Source organism: Xenopus tropicalis, chromosome 4 (assembly GCF_000004195.4).
Source record: "Xenopus tropicalis strain Nigerian chromosome 4, UCB_Xtro_10.0, whole genome shotgun sequence".
In the NCBI taxonomy this organism is placed as follows: Eukaryota; Metazoa; Chordata; class Amphibia; order Anura; family Pipidae; genus Xenopus; species Xenopus tropicalis.
Window position 1 is genome coordinate 144,512,858 of NC_030680.2, and position 24,756 is coordinate 144,537,613.

At 41.2% G+C, this 24,756-nt stretch overlaps 1 protein-coding gene across 3 annotated transcripts in view; it reads left to right on the forward strand.

The window, feature by feature from the left end:
* adamts9 (ADAM metallopeptidase with thrombospondin type 1 motif 9) overlaps positions 1–24,756 on the forward strand; it is a 161,991-nt gene that overhangs the window by 71,669 nt on the left and 65,566 nt on the right. For 2 of the 3 annotated variants that reach the window (XR_001170408.3, NM_001374796.1), the window contains 11 exon segments: positions 3,067–3,184; positions 5,213–5,308; positions 18,128–18,294; positions 18,756–18,885; positions 19,632–19,758; positions 19,908–20,118; positions 20,897–21,061; positions 22,624–22,788; positions 23,096–23,215; positions 23,510–23,599; positions 24,471–24,638. Coding sequence is in view for 1 of the 3 variants with exons in the window: in NM_001374796.1 (NP_001361725.1) it covers positions 3,067–3,184; positions 5,213–5,308; positions 18,128–18,294; positions 18,756–18,885; positions 19,632–19,758; positions 19,908–20,118; positions 20,897–21,061; positions 22,624–22,788; positions 23,096–23,215; positions 23,510–23,599; positions 24,471–24,638 (1,557 nt within the window). In the remaining 2 variants the exon portion in view is untranslated. 3 annotated transcript variants of the gene reach the window in all.

Consider the following 24,756-nt stretch of genomic DNA (forward strand, 5'->3'; position numbering starts at 1 on the left):
CTATTCCTAGCATCTTTGCAAATGGTCTTCATTTTTTTTTATATATATATATATATATATATATATATTATTTACCTTTCTCTTCTGCATCTTTACAGCCTTCAAATAGAGCTCACCCGGCAGCCAGAATCTATTGCTCTGTTTTATTGCCACTTTTTATTTCTTATCTTTCTATTCGGTCTCACTGCAACACTGCCTCGTTGCTAAGGTAAACAGGACTCTAGCAACCAGATAGCTGCTGAAATTCCAAACTGGAGAGCTGCTGTACAGAATGCTAAATAACTAAAAAAAAAACAGAATACCAATCGCAAATTGTCTCAGAATATCATTGTCTATGTCATATGCAAAGTTAATTTAAAGGCGAACTACCCTTTTAAGTTTACCTCAAATATATATATACGCAACCCAAATGTTGATTATTCCTGTTCTGCATCAAATGCTGTCATATTTTAACATTTTAGTGAACCATAAATGGCACATAATTGCTTACTGTAAATCATTCTAAATATTATTTCCCTCCGAGGAATATATGGAAGATAAATATGTCTTTAAAATAAGGGATATTTTCCCTTTAAACCCAGTGAAGGCCTTAATTAGCTTTGCTTTTCTAAAATGGGTTTGAGACGGGTAAAAAATAATGACATTGGGGATTATATTGGTGGCAATTAGGTTTTAGATGGGGCATATTATGAGACTGGGGATTATACTGGTGGCAATTCATTTTTAGATGGGGCATATAATGACACTGGGGATTACATTGGTGGCAGTTAGGTTTTAGATGGGGCATATAATGACACTGGGGATTATGTTGGTGGCAGTTAAGTCTTAGATGGGGCATAAAATGACACTGGGGATTACATTTGTGGTAGTTAAGCTTTAGATGGGCCTATAATGACACTGGGGATTACACTGGTGGCAGTTAGGTCTTAGATGGGGCATTTAATGACACTGGGGATTACACTGGTGGCAGTTAAGTCTTAGATGGGGCATATAATGACACTGGGGATTACACTGGTGGCAGTTAAGTCTTAGATGGGGCATATTATGATACTGGGGATTACACTGGTGGCAGTTAGGTTTTAGATGGGGCATATAATGACACTGGGGATTATGTTGGTGGCAGTTAAGTCTTAGATGGGGCATATAATGACACTGGGGATTACATTTGTGGTAGTTAAGCTTTAGATGGGCCTATAATGACACTGGGGATTACACTGGTGGCAGTTAGGTCTTAGATGGGGCATATAATGACACTGGGGATTACACTGGTGGCAGTTAGGTCTTAGATGGGGCATATAATGACACTGGGGATTACACTGGTGGCAGTTAGGTCTTAGATGGGGCATATAATGACACTGGGGATTACATTAGAGGCAGTTAAGTTGTAGATTGGGAATATAATGACACTGGGGATTACAGTGGCACCAAATCATGTAAATATATATATATACAGTATATATACAGCAAAAAAGCATGGGCCTGGAAATCTTTCTTTTTAACTCTATACTCTATAAATGGTCCCCCCCAGCCAAGCACCAAACATCCTCTGGCATGTGAATGGCACTGTTTAAACAGGTGGAGCAGAATGTAGAGACGTTTGCTGAGCACATTGTTTCACGCATTGAGTCCTCAGGTTCTCCATGTAATGGACCCTGTCCCTTTATATACATTTCTCATTAAACTGCCAAGGCCGGGCTTCCTCAATAGGTGGAAATCGCAGGGCTACGCACTTCCACAGGGTGATTTTAATTAGTTGACAGGATGAGTAAATACAGCTTTATTAGTTTTTGGGCATAGGGCTGCTGTTTTGCTCACCGTAGCCAATAGCATAGTCAAAGTGATATTGACATTTCTAGGTTAATAGTTCTTTGGCTTCATGACAAGAAATACAAGTTAGTTTTGTTAAATACAGTTTTAAGCTTTTAGATACATCTTCATGCAGAGTGTGCTTTCTGCTCTTTGGTGTGCCAGTGGGCGGGACTTCCTCCGGCTGTGGGCTGTGCTTGGCTTTGAGTGGTGCGTTCTCCTGTCTGTCACAGCTCACAGCCTGTACCGGGCAGGCAAAGTCCCGCCCTCTGAGCCTGCAGCCTAGAGTATGATATGTTGGAATACCTTACTGCTGTTAGATTCTTTAAATGGGTAGTTCACCTTTAAAGTAACTTTTAATATGATGTAGACATTAATATTCACAGACAATTTGCAATTTGAAGTATTTTTTTAAATTTTTATGGCTTTTCATTTATTTAGCTTTTTTGTTCAGCTGTTCTCCAGTTTGGAATTTCAGCAGCTATCTAGTTGTTAGGGTTTTATTTACCCTAGCAACCAGGCAGGAGTTTGAATGGGAGACAGGAATATGAATAGGAGTGGACCTGCATAGAAAGATAAGTATTAAAAAGTAATAATAACAATAAACTTGTAGCCTCACTATTGTATTGGCTGCCGGGGTTGGAGACCCCCATTTGAAAGCTGGAAAAGAGGCAGAAGAGGAAGGCAAATAATAAAATAAATAATGAAAACCAATTGAATAGTTGCTAGAAATAGGGCATTCTGTAACATACTTGAAGGTAATAAAACACACTAAGATTGCCCAGGAGCTGTAAGCCATAGCAACCAATCAGCAGGTTGAATTTACTGGTCACCTGTTCCAAAGCAAACAGTATTGGTTGCTATGGGTTAGTGCTCCTGGGCAAACTTAGGGCCTTTTATTACCTTTATGGGGGTAAAAGTTAACTTAAAGCTGAACCACCAAAGCTCGAGAAATAATATTTTGCACACCTACCCTGAAATAGCACCTAGCTGTATTTCCCCAGGCCCTCTATGCTACTGCCCCCACCCCAAGTAACATTTTATTCTATTGACATATCTATTGATATTCCCTTGTGTATGCCAGAGTGACCCATAAGGCCAATGGTTGTTTATGGAAGTGGCTTAGCTTTAGTTTCTCTACTGCCACTGGCAGGGCAACTGAAAGCTGTAGGTTGGGTATCTCAACTAACCATATAGTGCTGCTGGTTTTTTTAAGGTTCTTTTCAGATTTTATTGTTTTTGTTTCCATGTTTTTTAAAGCAAGCTGGATGCGACCATGTCCTAAACTCAAAGGCCAGAAGGGACAAGTGCGGTGTTTGTGGGGGAGACAATTCATCCTGTAAAACAATTGCTGGAACATATAATATAGTGCATTACGGTAAGTAACAACTTCATGGGTTTCAAAATGGGCCCCTTATAATTACCACTCCCAGATGCCTGACTGTCATTTAATGGAAGTTTAAAGGGTAAATATCCTTTCTGTAAGTAGGGGTCAGTTATTTTATACACAGCCAGATAAATAGCGACAGTATTGAACATATCTGCTGCCAAAGGGGCTGGCTATAGAGAGAATGGACTACGCTCTGCCCTTGGGGGTTGTTCCCTTATCTGGGAAATCTGATTAAATACATTTCCATCTCACAATTACTCTAAACTAATGGTGGCCATACACGTTAAGATCTGCTCACTTGGCAAGGTCGCCAAGCGAGCAAATCTTCTCCCGAATTTAGGCTAATTCAGTTGTTTGGCCCTGGTAATGGGCACAGTCGGTTCGGGGACCACATCAACGAGCCAATGCGGTCCCGATCCGACTAAATTTTTTAACCTGTCCGATTGATATCTGGCTGATTTCAGGCCAGATGTCGGTTGGGCAGGCCAGTCGTTGCTGCCCCTACACGGGCCGATAAGCTGCCGAATCGGTCTAAGGGACTGATATTGGCAGTTAGAATCGGTCCGTGTGTGGCCACCTTAAGAAGGGGTTAAATGTTTTTTTCAGTTTTATTGTTCTTTATTGTTTAGCACAAGAAATAATTTCCATAGACATTTCCAACACAAGCCCCTGATTATGATAAACGCTGGGGTTATAGCCCCTTGAAAGCAAAAACATACTTAATTCACATGTAGGCTTTGGCTGATACTGAACACAGAGGGGTGTCCTCCTATAGTGAGAAACTGACAGTTTTATTCCACTTTCAGATATGTTCTTACATAAAAGCATCAAATATAACTGGTTAATATGGGATCCTGGGCTGTAAGTTCTGCATATATGAAGCCCCAACAAGAAAGAATGGATCAAAAAGCATGTCTTTGGCTGTGGTCAAAGTCTTCTGTTGTAGAATATAAAGGTATTTTCTGCTAAAAAAGTGTATAGACCAAAGTCTATTGGTCTCTAATGATCTATAACCAAAAGGCCTCTTGAGCATAGTGCCTGGAAATGAGTCAATGGTGTCAAACCATCCAGATATGGGTTTAGTTACCATGTAAGACGATATTTTATGTAAGTCCATGTCTGGAATAAAGCTGTCCACTTTGGGTCCCTCTGTGTTTAGTATATGATCAACTCAGAAGTTCTATCTATAAGGAGGCAGCACTACCCTGAGGAACTATTCAGAGTCATTCTCATCTCCAGTATCTATATTTGATATATTTATGGGTCACCGACAGTATAATCTCCCTCTCTGTGTTTTCTGTTTTTTCCAGACCACTGTGTGTGAATGGATTCTTGGCTTGGACCCTTGGCACTAACCTATTTCTCCTATTAACATTTATTCCGCCCGTATACTAACAATACTAATCGTCTTTACCAGTGATCACCTGTTCTACCAACTGCCTTGGAGACTTAATGTGTGTGGCTTCGTTTGCAAGTGAGGACGTTTGTACTGTAAGGATAATATAGTCCGTCGCTGTTGGTTATGCCCATCCTTTTATTTATTTTATTCTAAATTTATGAGTACTCGGGGCTTGGCTTATGTTTCCTTGTCTATAATATTCAGTAAATCATGAAGATGTAGCTTATTATCCGCACAGAAAATTCCTCATCTGTGGTCTCCGTAGGCACCGGCACTCCTAGCGGGCATAACTAGTGCCGTTGCCAAGTCTATGGTGAATGTTACAGTTGAGCACTATGGAAATTATACCTTTATGTCTTATTTCTTATCAACTCTCAGGAAAGTGAGGTCTATCCTTTCCAATGTGAGCGTTTCTTTGCAAATCAATTCATAATGCCGAGGGCTAGAGGAATATGATGTATGGAGCCGTCCATCCTGCCAGCAATATCAGTGATGTTAGACAGCCCAGCCATAAACTTCTATTATACGCCCCCCGCGCTAACAGCTTCTGCATCTGTTTGCTGTTGTCCCGAAGCCAAACCTAGATGAAGCAAAGGATCTTTATTGCCTTTTTGCAGGCTACAACTCCGTGGTTCGCATTCCAGCTGGTGCTACTAACCTTGACGTTCGACAACACAGCTACTCAGGGAAGCCAGAAGATGACAATTACCTTGGTGAGACCAAATCGTGCATGTAATCCATAGAGTAACATTAAGCGCAGGCTGCGGCATTCCGTTCTTGGCAGCCGTTACTGTCTTTTCATTGGGGGATATAAATATTTCAGATGGAGGGAAGGCAATTTGTGTTTGGGCTTTATAACTTCATATTTCTGTTGATGCTGCATAGCCCCTTTGTTTCACGTACAGCTGTAGGATCAATTACCTGGAATGCTTTGAGGGGGGGATCTGGATAAGGGGTCTTTTAAAATCTACAATTATTTAAGCAATTTATTTTCTGTTCATTACATTATCTTACATGTCACATTTTGCATTATTGTGTGGTACCTATGCATATATACATAGGGATTGTATCCAAATAGGGATACGCTTGCGTAATTATAATTAATCATAATTATATCAGTTCCTTGCTGGAATAGCTGCTTCTTTCCAGAGCGCATCACTGCAAGGAGAGACTCACTAATCCATAAAGGTGGCTGGGATCTAAAAAAATAATGAAAACATAAACCCTTTTAAGGGATATAATGTGTTCTGGAAGACTGGTTCTTTCTTAAGGTGGCCATACACGCTAAGATCTGCTCGCTTGGCGAGGTCGCCAAGCGAGCAGATCTTCTCCTGATATCCCCACCTACAGGTGGGCGATATTGGGCTAATTCGGTTAGAACTCGAATTAGGATGATCGGTATTGGCGGCTGTCGGTTCAGGGACCGCATCAATGAGCCGATGCGGTCCCTGATCCGGCAAAATTTTTAAACCTGCCCGATCGAGATCTGCCCGATTTCAGGCCAGATATCGGTTGGGCAGGCCCATCGTTAGTGCCCATACAAGGGCCGATAAGCTGCCAAATCGGTCTAAGGGACAGATATCGGCAGCTAGAATCGGCCCGTCTATGGCCACCTTTAGGGTGGACATACACCTCCCCAAATGAGCAGATCTGGGCCCAGTTTGGATACCTTCACGCTGGGACCAATTAGGCTGGTCCTAAAAGGCAAGGTCATATTTATATATATATAAACAGGCACGGAGTGACGGAACACACCGGATTTTCACACACAGTCATGGATTTTTGCAAAAAATAGTCAGAGGTTTATTTTGACCAACATTTCAGTTCCACATAGGAACTTTCGTCAGGCATCCCACGGTGTGCAGCTTCTATGCATTTTGTATTTATATATTATATATATATATAGGCACCCAAGGCCCTGTGCCTAAGGCAGCAATGTCTCTTATGAGCCTGGGGGGCACGGTTATATCCTAGGGTGGCACAAGAGCTAAATAAAACTCTGCCTAAAGGTGCCCATAGACTGTAAAATCCGCTTGTTTGGTGAGATTGGCGATATAGTGCTAATACAGTAGTTTGGTCCTAGGGCCAAATGGTCACATAATAACAGGGATATGAGCCGTCGGAGTTAGGACCACATAAATGAGCTGTTGCAGTCTTCAATTCAACAGGAAAATCAAAGCTAATCGATCGATATTTGGACGATTTTCGGCCAGATATTGACCAAACAGGTCCACCAGTGGGCCTCATACATGGGTAAATAAGCTGCCAACTTAGTCTGAAGGGGCCAAATCAGCTTTACCCCTGCCTATAGTATTATTTGGACTGTACTAAATCCAACAGACTTTCTTGTTAAAGTTTAGATTTACTGGCAGATCCCCAGGGACGGTTGTGCAGCAATTATACAGATTCCTGTGCACCTTTAAGTGGCACTGCCTCTGTGAGCGCCGGCTGAATTTGTTTTTCTAAGGGAGATTTGCACAGATAAACATGGGAGCAGCTATCTAATGCACTGAGCAAATCCTTTCAATCAGAAGTGACATGAATGTTTGGGGCTGTGTATGTAGAGTTATTTCCCTGTCATTCACCAAGTACAAACAACCGAAGCCTTCCTTTTGATTAAACTTCCCAAATATCCTGTTGCTCTTGGGGATGATCGGAATCTGGATTTGCCACCTTAATTGGTGTAGATAAAAAATACTGATGTGCCGGTAATTGGAACAGGCATCTCGGGAAACTATATGGATATGTTGGGTGTTAAATATTTTGCTATGAGTCAGCCTACGTGGGAAATGTACCTTGTTTATAAGAGTTATAAGAGTATGTAGGCAGCGTGAACAGCTCAGAACATTCCTTCTGGGCATAATGGCATGAATATGTATCAGTGGAAGCTGCTTCTTTTTCACCCCTTATCCTCTCCAGCTCAGGTTCTGCTGCTTCTGCCAATGCCACATTATAGTTATAGAACCTGACCCTATGGCTGATACCATCTAAACACTTTGTGCTCTCATCATAACTCCTTATCGATTGCAACTCATTACTGTCCTACCTTCCCATTACTGTCCTACCTTCCCATTACTGTCCTACCTTCCCATTACTGTCCTACCTTCACATTACTGTCCTACCTTCCCATTACTGTCCTACCTTCACATTACTGTCCTACCTTCACATTACTGTCCTACCTTCCCATTACAAGTTTTCTACTATGCTCTTCAAAGAACGTGGCCTTGAAGCTCATACATCTAAGGGATATCCTACACTAGCTCCCATCCACCAAATTTAGCTTATATACAGGTATAGAACCCGTTATCCATGGGTAATCTGGATAAGGGGTCTTTCCGTAATTTAGATCTCCATATCTACTAAAAAATCAATAAAACATTAATTAAACCCAATAGGATTGTTCTGCCCCCCAATAAGGGGTAATTATATCTTAGTTGGGATCAAGTACAGGTACTGTTTTATTATTACAGAGAAAAGGGAATCATTTAACCATTAAATAAACCCAATAGGGCTGTTCTGCCCCAATAAGGGGTAATTATATCTTAGTTGGGATCAAGTACAGGTACTGTTTTATTATTACAGAGAAAAGGGAATCATTTAACCATTAAATAAACCCAATAGAGCTGTTCTGCCCCAATAAGGGGTAATTATATCTTAGTTGGGATCAAGTACAGGTACTGTTTTATTATTACAGAGAAAAGGGAATCATTTAACCATTAAATAAACCCAATAGGGCTGTTCTGCCCCAATAAGGGGTAATTATATCTTAGTTGGGATCAAGTACAGGTACTGTTTTATTATTACAGAGAAAAGGGAATCATTTAACCATGAAATAAACCCAATAGGGCTGTTCTGCCCCCAATAAGGGGTAATTATATCTTAGTTGGGATCAAGTACAGGTACTGTTTTATTATTACAGAGAAAAGGGAATCATTTAACCATTAAATAAACCCAATAGGGCTGTTCTGCCCCAATAAGGGGTAATTATATCTTAGTTGGGATCAAGTACAAGGTACTGTTTTATTATTACAGAGAAAAAGGGAATCAGTTTTAAAATTCTGAATTATTTGCTTATAATTGAGTCTATGGGGAATGGGCTGTCCGTTATTCGGAGCTTTCTGGATAGTGGGTTTCCAGATAAGGCATCCCATACCTGTACTTCAAACTTCTCAACATTTCTCAATGTTACTTCTCCTCGAAATATTTGTGCTCTTGTGTCACCCTAGGGCAGTGTTGTACAACTTATTATATGTAATAGGCAAATTATTTTCATACATTGTGTTTGAGGCCAGAATATATTATAATAATGATGTATGAAGTCCTAGACCAGTCTGGAACCCATAAAAAATCCTACGAAAGGCCAAATCTGGCCCGCGGGCCTCCATTTGGACAACCCTGCCCTAGGCGATCCATCTATTGAATGGTTACAGTACCAGGGACAATTTCTTGCTAAATCAGCACCACTTTTTGAAGACTTTTTTAATGCAAAACTCAGTGCTTGAATGTAACTTTTTTTTTTTAGCTCACGGTGACTTTTCTGGCAAATGTTATTTTCCGGAGGGTGTTTTTTCTGGCAAATGGGATTTCTGTCAATAAGTGTCAGATTTTGTTGCAGGAACCGTTATAAATATTAATGACTGCCTTGCAGGTTGGAGTTTGTAGGTGGGATTTTTTCTTTCAAGAAATAACTGATCTCTGTATCCCCTGTAGCCTGTTTGTCTTTCATAACTTCGTCTGCTGTTCTAACGTAGGCCATACACCATAAGATTTGCTCATTTGATGGCGAATCATTCCATGATATGGCTGATATTGGAGTAATTTGATTGTTTGGTCCTCTTGCCAAATTACAACAGCGTCGGAGTGAGGGCCTCATCAATGAGCCATGTCAGTCCCTGATCTGACGGGAAAATCAAACCTGCCTGATCGACATCTGTCAAATTTTAGGCCAGATATCGGTCGGGCAGGCCCCATACACAGGCAGATAAGCTGCAATTGATCTGAAGGACCCAAATAGGCAGCTGATTTCCAACTTTACTCTAGTTGTTTCTTCCAGTACCTTCTCTGCTATCTCCCATCCTTTGTTCCTCCTCTTTCCTTGTTATGCACCCAACTTCTCCTGCCATTATTAACTTTCTCATCTCATCCCTTCTGATTTTTTTTTTATATTCATTAGTGTATTTTATCCCATGATGTATTTTCTTAGCCTTCTCTCTGTTTCTTTTTCCTATCTGATTTTCTTGCATCCGTTAACCCCAATTTTCCCATCTTCTTGCCTCTTCTATCTTTTTTTTTTCACCCACTTTTCCACCAACCATTAGTGTATTTTATCCTATAACGTATTTACCTCAGCCTTCTATCTGTTTCTTTTGCCTATCTGATTTTCTTTCATCTTGTAACCCCCAATTTTCCCATCTTCTTGCCTCTTCTACCTACCATTGTCCATTAGAGTAGAGTTTGAATACAGCTGCCTAAATTTTGGGATGAAGTTGCATACCCTGCTATGTTCCATCTTCTTGCCTCTTCTACCTACCATCATCCATTCTTTTCGCCCACTCTTTCACCAACCATTACTATATTTTATCCCATAATGCATTTGCCTCAGCCTTCTCTCTGTTTTTCTTTCCTATCTGGTTTTCTTTCTTCTTCCAACCCCCAATTTTCCCATCTTCTTGCCTCTTCTACCTACCATGGTCCATCAGAGTAGACTTTGAATACAGCTGCCTACATTTTGGGATGACGTTGCATACCCTGCTATGTTCAGTTTAGTAGTGTATATCTTTTAATTATCAGACATCAAGTCATCAATCAACACTACGGTTCCTTGCGCATTTCCCTTCCATAGATGACTGTTGCCATGCCCAGCAGTGCGTGCCTTCTGTAGGTCTCTGTGAATAACAGACGCAGTGTCACTGTACCACTCATGTTAGAAGCCAAAGTAAAGCTCCAGTGAAGGGAACTAGTGTCCCATTCTGACCTTCTCCGGCTCTTAATTCAATCAACTCAACGTAGGCCCCTTAATCTGAAAGGAGCCCCATTCATCTTGTTGAAATAAACAGCTTCTCCTCGCACAATGAATAAAATAAAGATTTGTCGTTGCCGGCCACCACTTGTAGATCATCCATTCATGGGCAGCCTATATAGATGCAAATGAAAGAGCGCTGCGTGCATTTACTTATTTCACAGCTCACTGACTGTGAAAGCTGAAACATTGCACTTTGTGAACCTTGTAGCGGTTACTTGACAGTTCTGAAGGAATTTGACGTTGTCATCAAGTTTGACATGTAAACGTTTACCCATTGGTGTAGGGGGGATACTGAAAGGAACATCAAGCAATCTATTTAGGCTTAGAGGCGCCCCTCGCGGGGTGCAGTTGATGGATGGCAAGTCAGTCAGCATCTTATTAAATACTGCAAATATGGGCCCGAGATCAGCAACAAAACGAGTGGTAGAGTGTTCTTGGAAAGGTTAAACTTGGTCATTTTTCAAGCTAACTTACTATGTCATTACATTTGACTGCTGGGACAGGGAAAATAGATTATATCTAAATATAATATAATATATTGTAAGCTCTACGGGGCAGGGACCTCCTTCCTTCTGTGTCTCATACCTCATGGCACTTACACCCTGTGTATTTATACTTATTTATTGTATTTATTATAACACTTGTCCTCCCTGTGTGTAATTGTGTATATTGTAAGATTGTACAGCGCTGCGTATCCTTGTTGCGCTTTATAAATAAAGTTATACATACATACATACATAAGGGCCGATTTAAGGTGCCAATGGGCAAAGATCTCATTGGTGGTGAAAGCTGTGATAGTGCTACCCTTGGACAGGTCAACTGGAAATAATAGGTGGAAGTGAGGTCTAGGTGCACTGGACTATCAGCCTTGGGAGCAGATAAGCAATAATTACAAACTACTGTACTGTATTGTAATGTTTTATTATTACAGAGGAAAGGGAATCATTTAACCATGAAATAAACCCAATAGGGTTGTTCTGCCCCAATAAGGGGTAATTATATCTTAGTTGGGATCAAGTACAGGTACTGTTTTATTATTACAGAGAAAAGGGAATCATTTAACCATTAAATAAACCCAATAGGGCTGTTCTGCCCCCAATAAGGGGTAATTATATCTTAGTTGGGATCAAGTACAGGTACTGTTTTATTATTACAGAGAAAAGGGAATCATTTAACCATTAAATAAACCCAATAGGGCTGTTCTGCCCCAATAAGGGGTAATTATATCTTAGTTGGGATCAAGTACAGGTACTGTTTTATTATTACAGAGAAAAGGGAATCATTTAACCATTAAATAAACACAATAGGGCTGTTCTGCCCCCAATAAGGGGTAATTATATCTTAGTTGGGATCAAGTACAGGTACTGTTTTATTATTACAGAGAAAAGGGAATCATTTAACCATGAAATAAACCCAATAGGGCTGTTCTGCCCCCAATAAGGGGTAATTATATCTTAGTTGGGATCAAGTACAGGTACTGTTTTATTATTACAGAGAAAAGGAAATCATTTAACCATTAAATAAACCCAATAGGGCTGTTCTGCCCCAATAAGGGGTAATTATATCTTAGTTGGGATCAAGTACAGGTACTGTTTTATTATTACAGAGAAAAGGGAATCATTTAACCATGAAATAAACCCAATAGGGCTGTTCTGCCCCAATAAGGGGTAATTATATCTTAGTTGGGATCAAGTACAGGTACTGTTTTATTATTACAGAGAAAAAGGTAATCATTTTTAAAAATTAGAATTATTTGCTTATGATTGAGTCTATGGGAGATGGCCTTTCCATAATTCGGATATTTCTGGATAAGGGGTGTCCGAATAAGGGATCCCATACCTGTATTGGCTTTATATTTGGCTAATAATGCTTGGCTTGGATCTAGCAGCCTCATTTTCTAATATGCTTCTCAGTGAGCTGGAAATATGGTTCAAAAATGCCAAATCAACCCTTTCCTTGCCAATGACTTAAGGTCCCCATACACGGGCCGATTATAGCTGCCGATATCGGCCCCTTGGACCAATTCGGCAGCTATTTGGCCCTTGTATGGGCAGAACCGAGCGGCCTGGCCGACCGATATCTGGCCTGAAATTGGCCAGATCTCGATCGGCCAGGTTAGAAAATCCAGTCGGAACTGACTGCCCCATGGGCGCAAATGTAATTCAATCGTTTGGCCCCAGGGTTTATTTTTTTTTAAAGCTACTTGCTACCCGATATCACCCATCCGTAGGTGGGGATATCGGGTGAAGATCCGCTCGCTTGGCGACATCACCCGAGTATGGCCAGCTTTAGGTCGTTATTTAGTGAGGAAGGTGACAGCATGCCAGTAACCCATGTTTTTGGGTCTAAGCTTCAGAAATAGCACTTATAAAAGGTCAAATAATCATGGAAAAAAATATATTTCTGTGCGACAAAAATTAGTTCCCCTTCATGGTTTCTAAACCATAATGGGGAAATGTATTAAAGCGTATATAAGTAGCTCTTTATAAATAAAGATATAGATACATACATATATGGGTAGAAAACCTAAAAAAGCCCGTTCCTATTTCTTATTGAAAAGCAATTTTTACTTAAGGGTCTGATGTAGCGCTGAGCCGGGTGAAATGGCGAGGAAACTAACTGAGGAAATTAGCTACCTAATCGCATTAGTGTGAAGTTGTGCAGCAGACTTTGGGATTCCGTTTGCTAAATACAGTATGTCCTGCATTCCACAAGATCTGGGTTAAAAGGGAAAATTGTTCTGTCAGTCCGCATTATCGTATTGCACGGGCCACTGGTACCGGATAGGCTTGTTAGTAACTTTCGCTGGTGATGGTACCTCCTTAAATCCTGTATTGTAAGGAGCAATTATGGTTCTGTTCCTGGGATACCGACCCAATGTGATTATGCATTACTCAAGGGCACATTAAAGCAACAACCACAATGTATTGTATTCTACCTTCTCTGTAGATCAGTTGTTCTCAACCTTCCTAATGCCTTTAATACAGTTCCTCATGTTGTGGTGACCCCCATCCATAAAATTATTCCTAAGCCCATCGGAAATATGTGTTTTCCGATGGTCTTAGTCGACCCCTGTGAAAGGGCCGTTCCACCCCCAAAGGGGTCCCGACCCACAGGGTGAGAACCGCTGCTTTATGTCCTTGGTCCCAGGGGAGTTTCAAATGGAAAAAAAAAAAAAACTTACCTATAGCAATGACATACAGAAAATACACAGAATAAGTAAAATAGGTTGAGAAATTGTTCAATTTTTGGTGCTTTACTTCACGTTAACAACCTTTATACACCACTTAGAATGGTGGTTCCCAACCTCCCTAATGCCGCGACCCTTTAATACAGTTCCTCATGTTGTGGTGACCCCCAACCATAAAATTATTCCTAAGACCATCGGAAATATGTTTTTTCCGATGGTCTTAGGCGACCCCTGTGAAAGGGCCGTTCCACCCCCAAAGGGGTCCCGACCCACAGGTTGAGAACTGCTGCTGTAGACTTAGGAATAGAAGCCATAAACACAGTTACGCCTCCATTGGAGGATGATTTATGTAGACTGGCGAGTCACTAACTATGATTTGTTAATTACCACTTAATGAATAAATGAATGGATGCCATTAAAGACTGATGAGAGTAATACATGTTCTTCAGCTAATGGTCTCTCTTAATTGGACACGATCAGCCAATGGGCCTTGAGAGTTTGGAGAACTTCCTTCTTGGGTTGGGTGCATATAATTGCATTGCCACGTGAGTGTATTTATTATATGAAAGGACCAAATGGGTCACTTACTTACTGAAGTGCAGAGCACATTTTGGAATTTTGGACACAGTTTGCCTTTGCTTTCCCAGACTTCTGCATTTTCCCCCATTTTGCCCTGAAAAAAAAGCTCCAGGTCTAGGTGGCGTTATATTTGCCACTTGGCATCAAAATGCCATCTATGCATAGTGACTGTTACAAGGACTTTTGGGGGAATGGAGGATCACTGATAAGTTTAAGTTTGAGGAGAGAAATTGTGAAACCAGCTTTATCTCAGCGATGGGCTCCCTTAAACTCTCCCGATGTTTCTGAACTACAACTTCCAGAATCTCTTCAATGGTTGATCTGCTGGAGGAATGCTGGGATTTGTAGTTCAAAGATTTGTAGGTTGCCTGTCTTTCATGGTATGAAAAGATATTACATATACAGGTATAGGGCCCATTATCCAGAATGCCCGGGACCAAGGGTATTCCGGATAAGGGGTCTTTCCGTAATTTGGATCTTCATACCTTAAGTCTATTAAAAAATCAGTAAAACATTAATTAAACTCAATAGGGTTATTTTGCATCCAGTAAGGATTATTTATATCTTAGTTTGGATCAAATACAAAGCACTGTTTTATTATTACAGAGAAAAAGGAATCATTTAACCATGAAATAAACCCAATAGGACTGTTCTGCCCCCAATAAGGGGTAATTATATCTTAGTTGGGATCAAGTACAGGTACTGTTTTATTATTACAGAGAAAAGGGAATCATTTAACCATGAAATAAACCCAATAGGGCTGTTCTGCCCCAATAAGGGGTAATTATATCTTAGTTGGGATCAAGTACAGGTACTGTTTTATTATTACAGAGAAAAGGGAATCATTTAACCATGAAATAAACCCAATAGGGCTGTTCTGCCCCAATAAGGGGTAATTATATCTTAGTTGGGGTCAAGTACAGGTACTGTTTTATTATTACAGAGAAAAGGGAATCATTTAACCATTAAATAAACCCAATAGGGCTGTTCTGCCCCCAATAAGGGGTAATTATATCTTAGTTGGGATCAAGTACAGGTACTGTTTTATTATTACAGAGAAAAGGGAATCATTTAACCATTAAATAAACCCAATAGGACTGTTCTGCCCCCAATAAGGGGTAATTATATCTTAGTTGGGATCAAGTACAGGTACTGTTTTATTTTTACAGAGAAAAAGGAAATCCATTTTTAAAATTATTTGCTTATAATGGAGTCTATGGGAGACAGGCTTTCCGTAATTCGGAGCTTTCTGGATATCGGGTTTTTGGATAAGGGATCCCATACCTGTAATAGAATAGAAAATAAGAAAGGAATTGAGATACATTAAAGATACATTATATTGCTTCAGGAAAGGGATAAATGCTGTGTTTTTTGGCCGGTCTCAAGATAGAAATGCTTGAATTTAATGAACAGGAGTTCTTTTTCAGCCTTAGCTACTATATAAGCCTTGCCCATACGCACTGTTATGAAGCAGCAATGACTTTGCAAGCATTGGGGGGGCGCTGTAACTGCTGAGACTTATTGGAATTATAAAGGAGAACGGTGTATAGCACTGCTCAAAAATAAAGTGAAAAATACAAATAATTGGCATGTAATTAAATGGTGGATGGTAAAGCTTGCAGAATACCCTCGGTCAGGGGCGATAAATGCAATTTTAGATCATTTAAATGCAAAGATGACCATTAATAATTAGAATAGTAGTGTCAAGTAAAAGTCAAAAATCTACAACTAAAAACAGCTTTTTTCGGTAAACTACTCCTATCACCATAACTATCTAAATCGGTTTTTAACTAGTGTATTAGTAATTACTTCCAATATTAGAGCCGGATCATGTTTGAGCGCTGATCTGTGTAACAGATACTATATTTATTACCCCTTTTTTCATTATCCTTTATTTCCTATTCCTTATTTTTCTTCCACAAAGGTTAAGTGTCCTTGACGGACTTATTTTTTCAAAGGTGTATATTTATTTATTTATATATATCTTTATATTCTTGTGTTATAAACACACCTCTGTATACAGGTAAACTTTGTATTTTTCTAATACAGGTATAGGACCCATTATCCCGAATGCTCGGGACCAAGGGTATTCCGGATAAGGGGTCTTTCCGTAATTTGGATCTTTATACCTTAAGTCTATTAAGAAATCAATAAAACATTAATTAAACCCAACAGGATTGTTTTGCATCCAATAAGTATTATTTATATCTTAGTTGGGATCAAGTACAGGTACTGTTTTATTATTACAGAGAAAAGGGAATCATTTAACCATGAAATAAACCCAATAGGGCTGTTCTGCCCCAATAAGGGGTAATTATATCTTAGTTGGGATCAAGTACAGGTACTGTTTTATTATTACAGAGAAAAGGGAATCATTTAACCATTAAATAAACCCAATAAGACTGTTCTGCCCCCAATAAGGGGTAATTATATCTTAGTTGGGATCAAGTACAGGTACTGTTTTATTATTACAGAGAAAAAGGAATTCTGAATTATTTGCTTATAATGGAGTGTGGGAGACGGGCTTTCCGTAATTGGGAGCTTTCTGGATAACAGGTTTCTGGATAAGGGATCCCATACCTGTAGTTTCACTTATTTGGTGAATTCTTAGCAAGTGTGTAAATGTATTTTCTTGCATATATTGTTTCACTTACACCATTTTTTGATTTTTATGTTTTTTTGTATACATCATTCTGATTGGCTTTTGTATAGTTTATCCTGATTGGACACTCTGTGTTTAAATAGTGCAGTGCCCATTAGCCTATGAGTAAGTGCCCTACAAGGCACAAAACGCATTAGGCTGCTGCTTTTCCGTCCTAATAAACTACTTTTTGACTTTTATTTGACACAACTATTCTAATTATTGTTGTATCTGAGACCAATAAATCAGACTGAATGTACAAATGGTTTATTTCCTACTAAACTGCAGCACTTGCTAAAAAAATCTCCCGATTGCCCCTCGCCAGCTCATGTCAAATCCTCCCCATTTCATTATTCATTTCTATAAACGCTTGGTATCTGCGCTCAGTGAAGTCTATGGAGAGCCGACGCGGTGCTTTGGGGCCTTGGGGCGACTGTTTGTGCAGCTGAGTGACAAGCAAGTGCGCAGCCCGTGGCCAATGGCTCAGTCTGCGTAAGCAGCTGTCCCCTCCAGGAGTTTTCCATTTTAGACTCACATTCCTCCCTATGACTTCATCGGTCTCCTGAGGTATTCGCTGTTTTACCTGAATATTTCCAGCTATTTTAGGAACTGTAAAAAATAAAAAAAATCTGTATATTATTCTAGATAACAATTACAGTTCAGCTGTCAGTGAATAAAGTGCCCCCTATTGTAAAATATAGGGATATTATAAGTCCCCGAGGAGTTCCTTATAATATATAGTGAATAAAGTACCCCCTATTGTAAAATATAGGGATATTATAAGCCCCCGAGGGGTTCCTTATAATATATAGTGAATAAAGTACCCCCTATTGTAACATATAGGGATATTATAAGTCCCCGAGGAGTTCCTTATAATATATAGTGAATAAAGTACCCCCTATTGTAACATATAGGGATATTATAAGTCCCTGAGGAGTTCCTTATAATATATAGGGAATAAAGTGTAGGGGGTTGAGTTACTGACACCCCGGGTACAAGTGTCCCTATATAAATAGCTGTCCCACCCAGGCACCATGGAATGCCTTTGCATTAACCCTACAGTGGCTGGAGTTTTTACAGTATCCCGTTTCTCCCCACAGCTTTGTCGAACAGTCATGGAGAATTTCTTTTAAATGGAGACTTTGTGGTCAGTATGTTCAAAAGGGAAATCAAAGTGGGAAATGCGGTGATTGAATATAGCGGGTCGGACAATGCCATCGAAAGGATTAACTGCACGGATCGCATTGAGCAGGAAATCGTTCTCCAGGTGGGGTCCCTATTCCTTCGTCCAGTTTCCCTTTCCCCCCCATTTTTTGTGCATCTTTTTTTCTGCTTTCTGTTCTTTTCTTTCATTTTCATTTGTCTCTTTGCTTTTGTCTTATTTCCCCATTCTGGTATCATTATAAAAAGGGCTCTACTTATATATATATATATACTGTATAAGTTCAAGGTACAGTTGCAATAAGTTAAGAATCAGAGAGACAATAAGTTGGAGGTCCCTGCCCCGTAGAGCTTACAATCTAAATGGGAGGGTAACTTACAGACACAAATAGAAGGATATTAGTGCTGCAGGTTACAGTGGGTAATAGATATATCTATCTATATATATATATATCAACAAGGAACGCTTTGATGGCCAAAGCAACCACAGGAGCTACATTTTGGCACTTGACCAATGACATACACTGTTGTTTTGGAGACTTTTTATTGATGATGTTTCTGTTTCAGATCCTGTCAGTTGGTAATTTATATAATCCAGACGTGCGGTATACTTTTAATATTCCAATTGAAGATAAACCTCAGCAGTTTTACTGGAATCCATACGGGCCTTGGCAGCCCTGCAACAAAATGTGCCAAGGTACGATTCAGTGCAACGTCAGGTTACCTGTCCTGTTTGCTCCAACTAACCGGATATTAACGGCCTTTCAGATATGCTGTTCCCTGTATAACTCAGCGTGCAGCCTTGTGCCTTTATATGGGCACAGAACCCCTCAGTGACTGCTAATATCCTTATCATTTACAGTAGGGGGTACATTATCCCTTATAATACATGAGTGATACTCAGAGTTCCCTGTATAACTCAGCCTGCAGCCTTGTGCCTTTATATGAGCACAGAACCCCTCAGTGACTGCTAATATCCTTATCATTTACAGTAGGGGGTACATTATCCCTTATAATACATGAGTGATACTCAGAGTTCCCTGTATAACTCAGCCTGCAGCCTTGTGCCTTTATATGGGCACAGAACCCCTCAGTGACTGCTAATATCCTTATCATTTACAGTAGGGGGTACATTATCCCTTATAATACATGAGTGATACTCAGAGTTCCCTGTATAACTCAGCCTGCAGCCTTGTGCCTTTATATGGGCACAGAACCCCTCAGTGACTGCTAATATCCTTATCATTTACAGTAGGGGGTACATTATCCCTTATAATACATGAGTGATACTCAGAGTTCCCTGTATAACTCAGCCTGCAGCCTTGTGCCTTTATATGGGCACAGAACCCCTCAGTGACTGCTAATATCCTTATCATTTACAGTAGGGGGGTATGTGACCCCCCACATATTACTCTAATGTATTTCATATGTGTTTGTGCTCAGGGGAACGAAAGCAGAAACCAGTATGTATCCGGGATTCTGACCAGCTAGTTGTTTCGGATCAGAGATGTGATCGGATCCCTCAGCCAGAGCCAGTAACAGAGCCATGTAACACTGAATGTGAAGTAAGGTATTTGTATGGAGATTCCTTATCTCAGCTCTGCATCTGTTATTTCTCCCCCCCCCCCCCCCCCCCCCACCTTTTTGCCTTTAGTATCAATTCACTTTAGCAGAGAGCAAACAGCCGGAGCATTAATAAGAATTCTTTGGCTATTGTAGGTGGCACGTGGCCAGGAAGAGTGAATGTACAGTGCAGTGCGGCCTGGGATACCGGACACTCGATATTCACTGCGCCAAATACACCAGGGCCGACGGCAAGAATGAAAAAGTGGACGAGAGGTATTGCAGCCACCTACAGAAACCGCTCACTAAAGAGAAGTGTTCCGGAGACTGCAACACAGGAGGCTGGCGTTACTCTCCCTGGTCAGAAGTGAGTCCGAAATCAGTCTGCCCGGTGGAACGGCCAAAGCAAACGGCTTGACAAATACAGTTGGCAAGAAAGGGGTTAACCATTCCTACTGCTAAACTAAAGGGCAAATATGCCTGTTCTTATATACAGGGGGTCATGGGCGGGGCTTCCCCTTATTGGCTCAAAGGGCATTCCCAAAGCTGAGACATTTAGGGGGAGATTCCTCAATGTCTGAGTTTGATGTTCGAGTGTTTTTGCGCTAGAAAAACTCAAATTCGATTGGTTTCAGAAACTCGAATGTCAGTTGTTACTGGAAAAATTTGAGGTTGTCGAGTTTTTTATTCAAACGAGTTTTCCTATTAATAAATAAACGAGCATTTGACATGTGAGTTAATTCGATTTAGATAGAAAACTCTAATTTACAAACTCAAATATCGATAAATTAGCCCATTAAAGTTACACCAAGGTTCCCCATTGGCCTAAATTCCATCTTGGTATGGGATTCGTTATTATCCAGAAAGTTCCAAATTAAGGGAAGACCATCTCCCATAGACCCCATTTTAATCATAAAATTCAATTTTTTTAATCTACTAAAATTGATTTTTTACTAGACTTAAGGTATGGAGATCTAAATTACGGCAAGATCTATTTTCAATAAAACCCCAGCATTCTGGATAACAGGTCCCATACCTGTATTAATGAGCAGAATAGGGCTTGGCTTTAATGAGGAATGCAATTCAATATGTAGCAGAACATGAAAGTATTTTGTATTTAATGACCCCCCCCTTTGATCCGCTAGTGCTCCAAAAGCTGCGGGACAGGGACGAGAAGACGCAGGGCCATCTGTGTGAACGCGTTGCACGATATTCTGGATGACAGTAAATGTGGGCAGCAGGAGAAGCCTACGGAGCAGCGCTGCAGCGAGTTCCCCTGCCCCCAATGGAAAACCGGCGACTGGTCCGACGTAAGTGCCACTGAATTCCCACCGCAGTGACTATAGGGGGCTGCACATACAGCAATATGGCCCAGTCTCTTAAGGTGGCCATACACGTAAAGATCCACTTGCCTGGCAATGTCGCCAAGCGAGCGGATCTTCTCCCGATATCCCCCACCTACGGGTGGGTGATATCGGGAGAATTTAGGCTAATTTGGTCGTTGGCTCTGGGGCCAAACTATCGAACTATAATGATGGTAATGGGCGCAGTCGGTTCAGTGGCCGCATCAACGAGCCAATGCGGTCCCCAATCCGACTGAATTTTTTAACCTGCCCAACCGATATCTGGCTGATTTCATGCCAGATATCAGTCAGGCAGGCCCCTCGTTTCTGCCCCTACACGGGCTGATAAGCTGCCAAATCTGTCTAAAGGACCCATATCGGCAGCTACAATCGGCCCGTGTATGGCCACCTTTAGCCCCTTAGAAACAGATTCTAAAGACCATCTTTAACCCCAACAGATCCCAGTCTGCTAATGCAGCAAATGGGTAGATCTTTGCCGATTTAACCATCTACAGTCTACACACTGGGTCATATTGTGTTGATCCAACTCTTTGGACCTGGGCTGCTGATCAGACCTTACTGCTGGCCTGTGGAGGCCTATATGTAGAAGACCACATGAACAGGCTGGTGTGGTCCTCTTAAATAGATATCTAGATGTCAATATCGAGAAGATTTTTGGTATATAACGATTGGGCGGCTTTTGGAAGGGGCAGGCCCTTAAACAGGTCAATAAGCTCCCAATGAGCTCCATTTTGCAATTTCCCCCTCCTTTTTTAGATGACCAAGTTGTCACACAGATTTCCTCTTGCAAGTAGGGCAGAGAGTTAAATCTCATGGGCAAAGGGTTGTTTTTGGGTTCATTTATCCTGTGGTCGAAAAGGGAGGAAAAGGAAGCTTAGCTGGAACAAAACAAGCAACTTTGTACCGTGAAAGCTTTTTGTATCAACCAAGTTTTCTCAGTTGGGACATCACTAATGAATCTTATATAAAGGAGTGAAATAGTTGGATGCTATTGGTGGGGCTGAGGGTAATTATATAGTGATAGTGCCCCAGTTAATACAGATGATTGGTGGGGCTGGGGGTAATTATATAATGATAGTGCCCCAGTTAATACAGATGATTGGTGGGGCTGGGGGTAATTATATAGTGATAGTGTCCCAGTTAATACAGATGATTGGTGGGGCTGGGGGTAATTATATAATGATAGTGTCCCAGTTAATACAGATGATTGGTGGGGCTGGGGGTAATTATATAGTGATAGTGTCCCAGTTAATACAGATGATTGGTGGGGCTGGGGGTAATTATATAATGATAGTGCCCCAGTTAATACAGATGATTGGTGGGGCTGGGGGTAATTATATAATGATAGTGCCCCAGTTAATACAGATGATTGGTGAGGCTGGGGGTAATTATATAATGATAGTGTCCCAGTTAATACAGATGATTGGTGGGGCTGGGGGTAATTATATAGTGATAGTGCCCCAGTTAATACAGACGATTATAACTTCAATCATGGAACCCCTATTTAGTGCCTGGTGACGTGTGGGAAGGGGCACAAACATCGCCAGACCTGGTGTCAGTTCGGAGACGACCGGTTACACGACAGGTTCTGCGACACCGAGACAAAGCCGGAATCGGTCGAGGCCTGTGAGCAGCCGGAATGTGCCTCCTGGCAGGTTGGACCGTGGGGGCAGGTACAGCAAATCCTTGTTTGTTCTTTTGGGAAAATACAGTATATATCTATGTATTGCCCACTCTCACCCCTTCCCTTTAGGCCCAAATCGTTTGCACCTACAGTTTCTGGCACAAAGTTTTGCTGAAATGGTGCTGGGATTCTGGGAAGGTAATTGCATTGTGGGTAAAAAAATGGTGCATTGCATTGATGCATCAGAATGGCACCCATTCTTCCCACCCACTGGGTTCAGGGGCCAGGGCAGTCACCCCTAGTTGATCCACCGTGCTAGGGTGCTGCACCTTCTCACTAGAGTTTGCTCTATACAGTGTACGGCAGCCTGTGGCCCAGGATACCAGATGCGAGTAGTGAAATGCGTGGTGGGCGCTTACAGAGCGGTCGTTGACGACAGCGAGTGCAATGCTGCAACCCGACCAACGGACACTCAGGTAAGGCTCAAGCTATTGTATTTTTATAAACCAAAATCTGGATATAATCAAAAAGAAACAATTAAAATAGCATAAACCAAAAAGATTATTTCCCCTTTAATAACCCTTAAACACTGTTCAGCTTGATCGATATCTTCTGGGTGCGAGCTGCCAGTTGCAGCCGCCGTCTCCATACAAAACTGCCAGCGCCTAATAACCGCAGTGCAGCTTTAATTCCCGCTCCTTAGCAACGAGTTCAGAAAGTCATTAATTATGAAAGGGAAACTGCTTAACGAAGCCGAGCACTTTTGACAGGATTGTGAAGCGGATGCGTGCCCCGGCATTCCCGAGACCAAGCAGATCGTGCACAGCAGGACCCAGTGGCGCTTCGGATCTTGGACCCCTGTAAGTGCAGCCATATTGTGTTTATTTAACCCTTTCCCCTCCAGTTGGGATTCAGCTCATCGCTGTACAGAACGTTCCATTCCTGTCTCTATGGGGGCTGTGATTGTTTAAACAATATTAGATTTATAATTGCCATAAATGACTGTGGCTCTTCCGCCTTCAGCAGCTCCTTGATTATTGGCTATTGTTATGATCACGCTGACATATTGGCGTCGCATTATAGATTAATTATTATTATTATTAGATTAATTCCATGAATGTTGCTCTGTATATCGCTAAATGTAGTTTTAGTCTTATTGGGGATTGACTCTCTTGATTTGTATCAGGGGTAGGGCTCCCACCAGAGATCAAAGGGCCCTATTCTATTTAGTTACCAGCCCCCCTATAAAAGGTCTGGATTATTATGCCCATTATTATTATTATTAACATTTATTTATAAAGCACCAACATATCCCGCAGCGCTGTACAATAAGTGGGTTACATACATTGGACATACAGAGTAACATATAAAGCAATCAATAACCGATACAAGAGGTGAAGAGGGCCCTGCCCAAAAGAGCTTACATCCAAAGATAACATGCCAGACCACACCAACTTTATGCCAAACACTCCCAGGATTCACCCATTCCCATTAACCCCTTAACCAGCCCATAGCCGATGTCCAGTCCACCCAACACGGGAGCCCTCCTGACTGTAATCCCCCCTGTCCCACAAATGGGACTCCATTCATACACAATAGCAATACCAACCTCATGTACAAGACTCCTAGAACACATGGCAGATAAACACAATGGCAATTCCATTCCCTGCCATGGGCCATCTACAGGCTGATTCTGGTACTGCAACTCAGGTTTATAATCCAATTTTCTAGTGCTCAGCGACTTGTGGGAAAGGAACCAGAATGCGATACGTCAGCTGCCGGGATGATCAAGGGTCTGTGGCGGACGAAGCGGCCTGCGCTCAACTACCAAAGCCGCTAGCGACCGAAGCGTGCTCTGTGACCCCTTGTGGCCAATGGAAGGCCCTAGAGTGGAGTTCTGTAAGTTTATACTGAGCACTTTCTCATTAATGTGCATGTCTGCTTCACTGTTAATTCCATGTTCTCATGGAATGTTGCTTAACTCTTTATATACTGTGCCTTCATTTTTTTGTTCTCT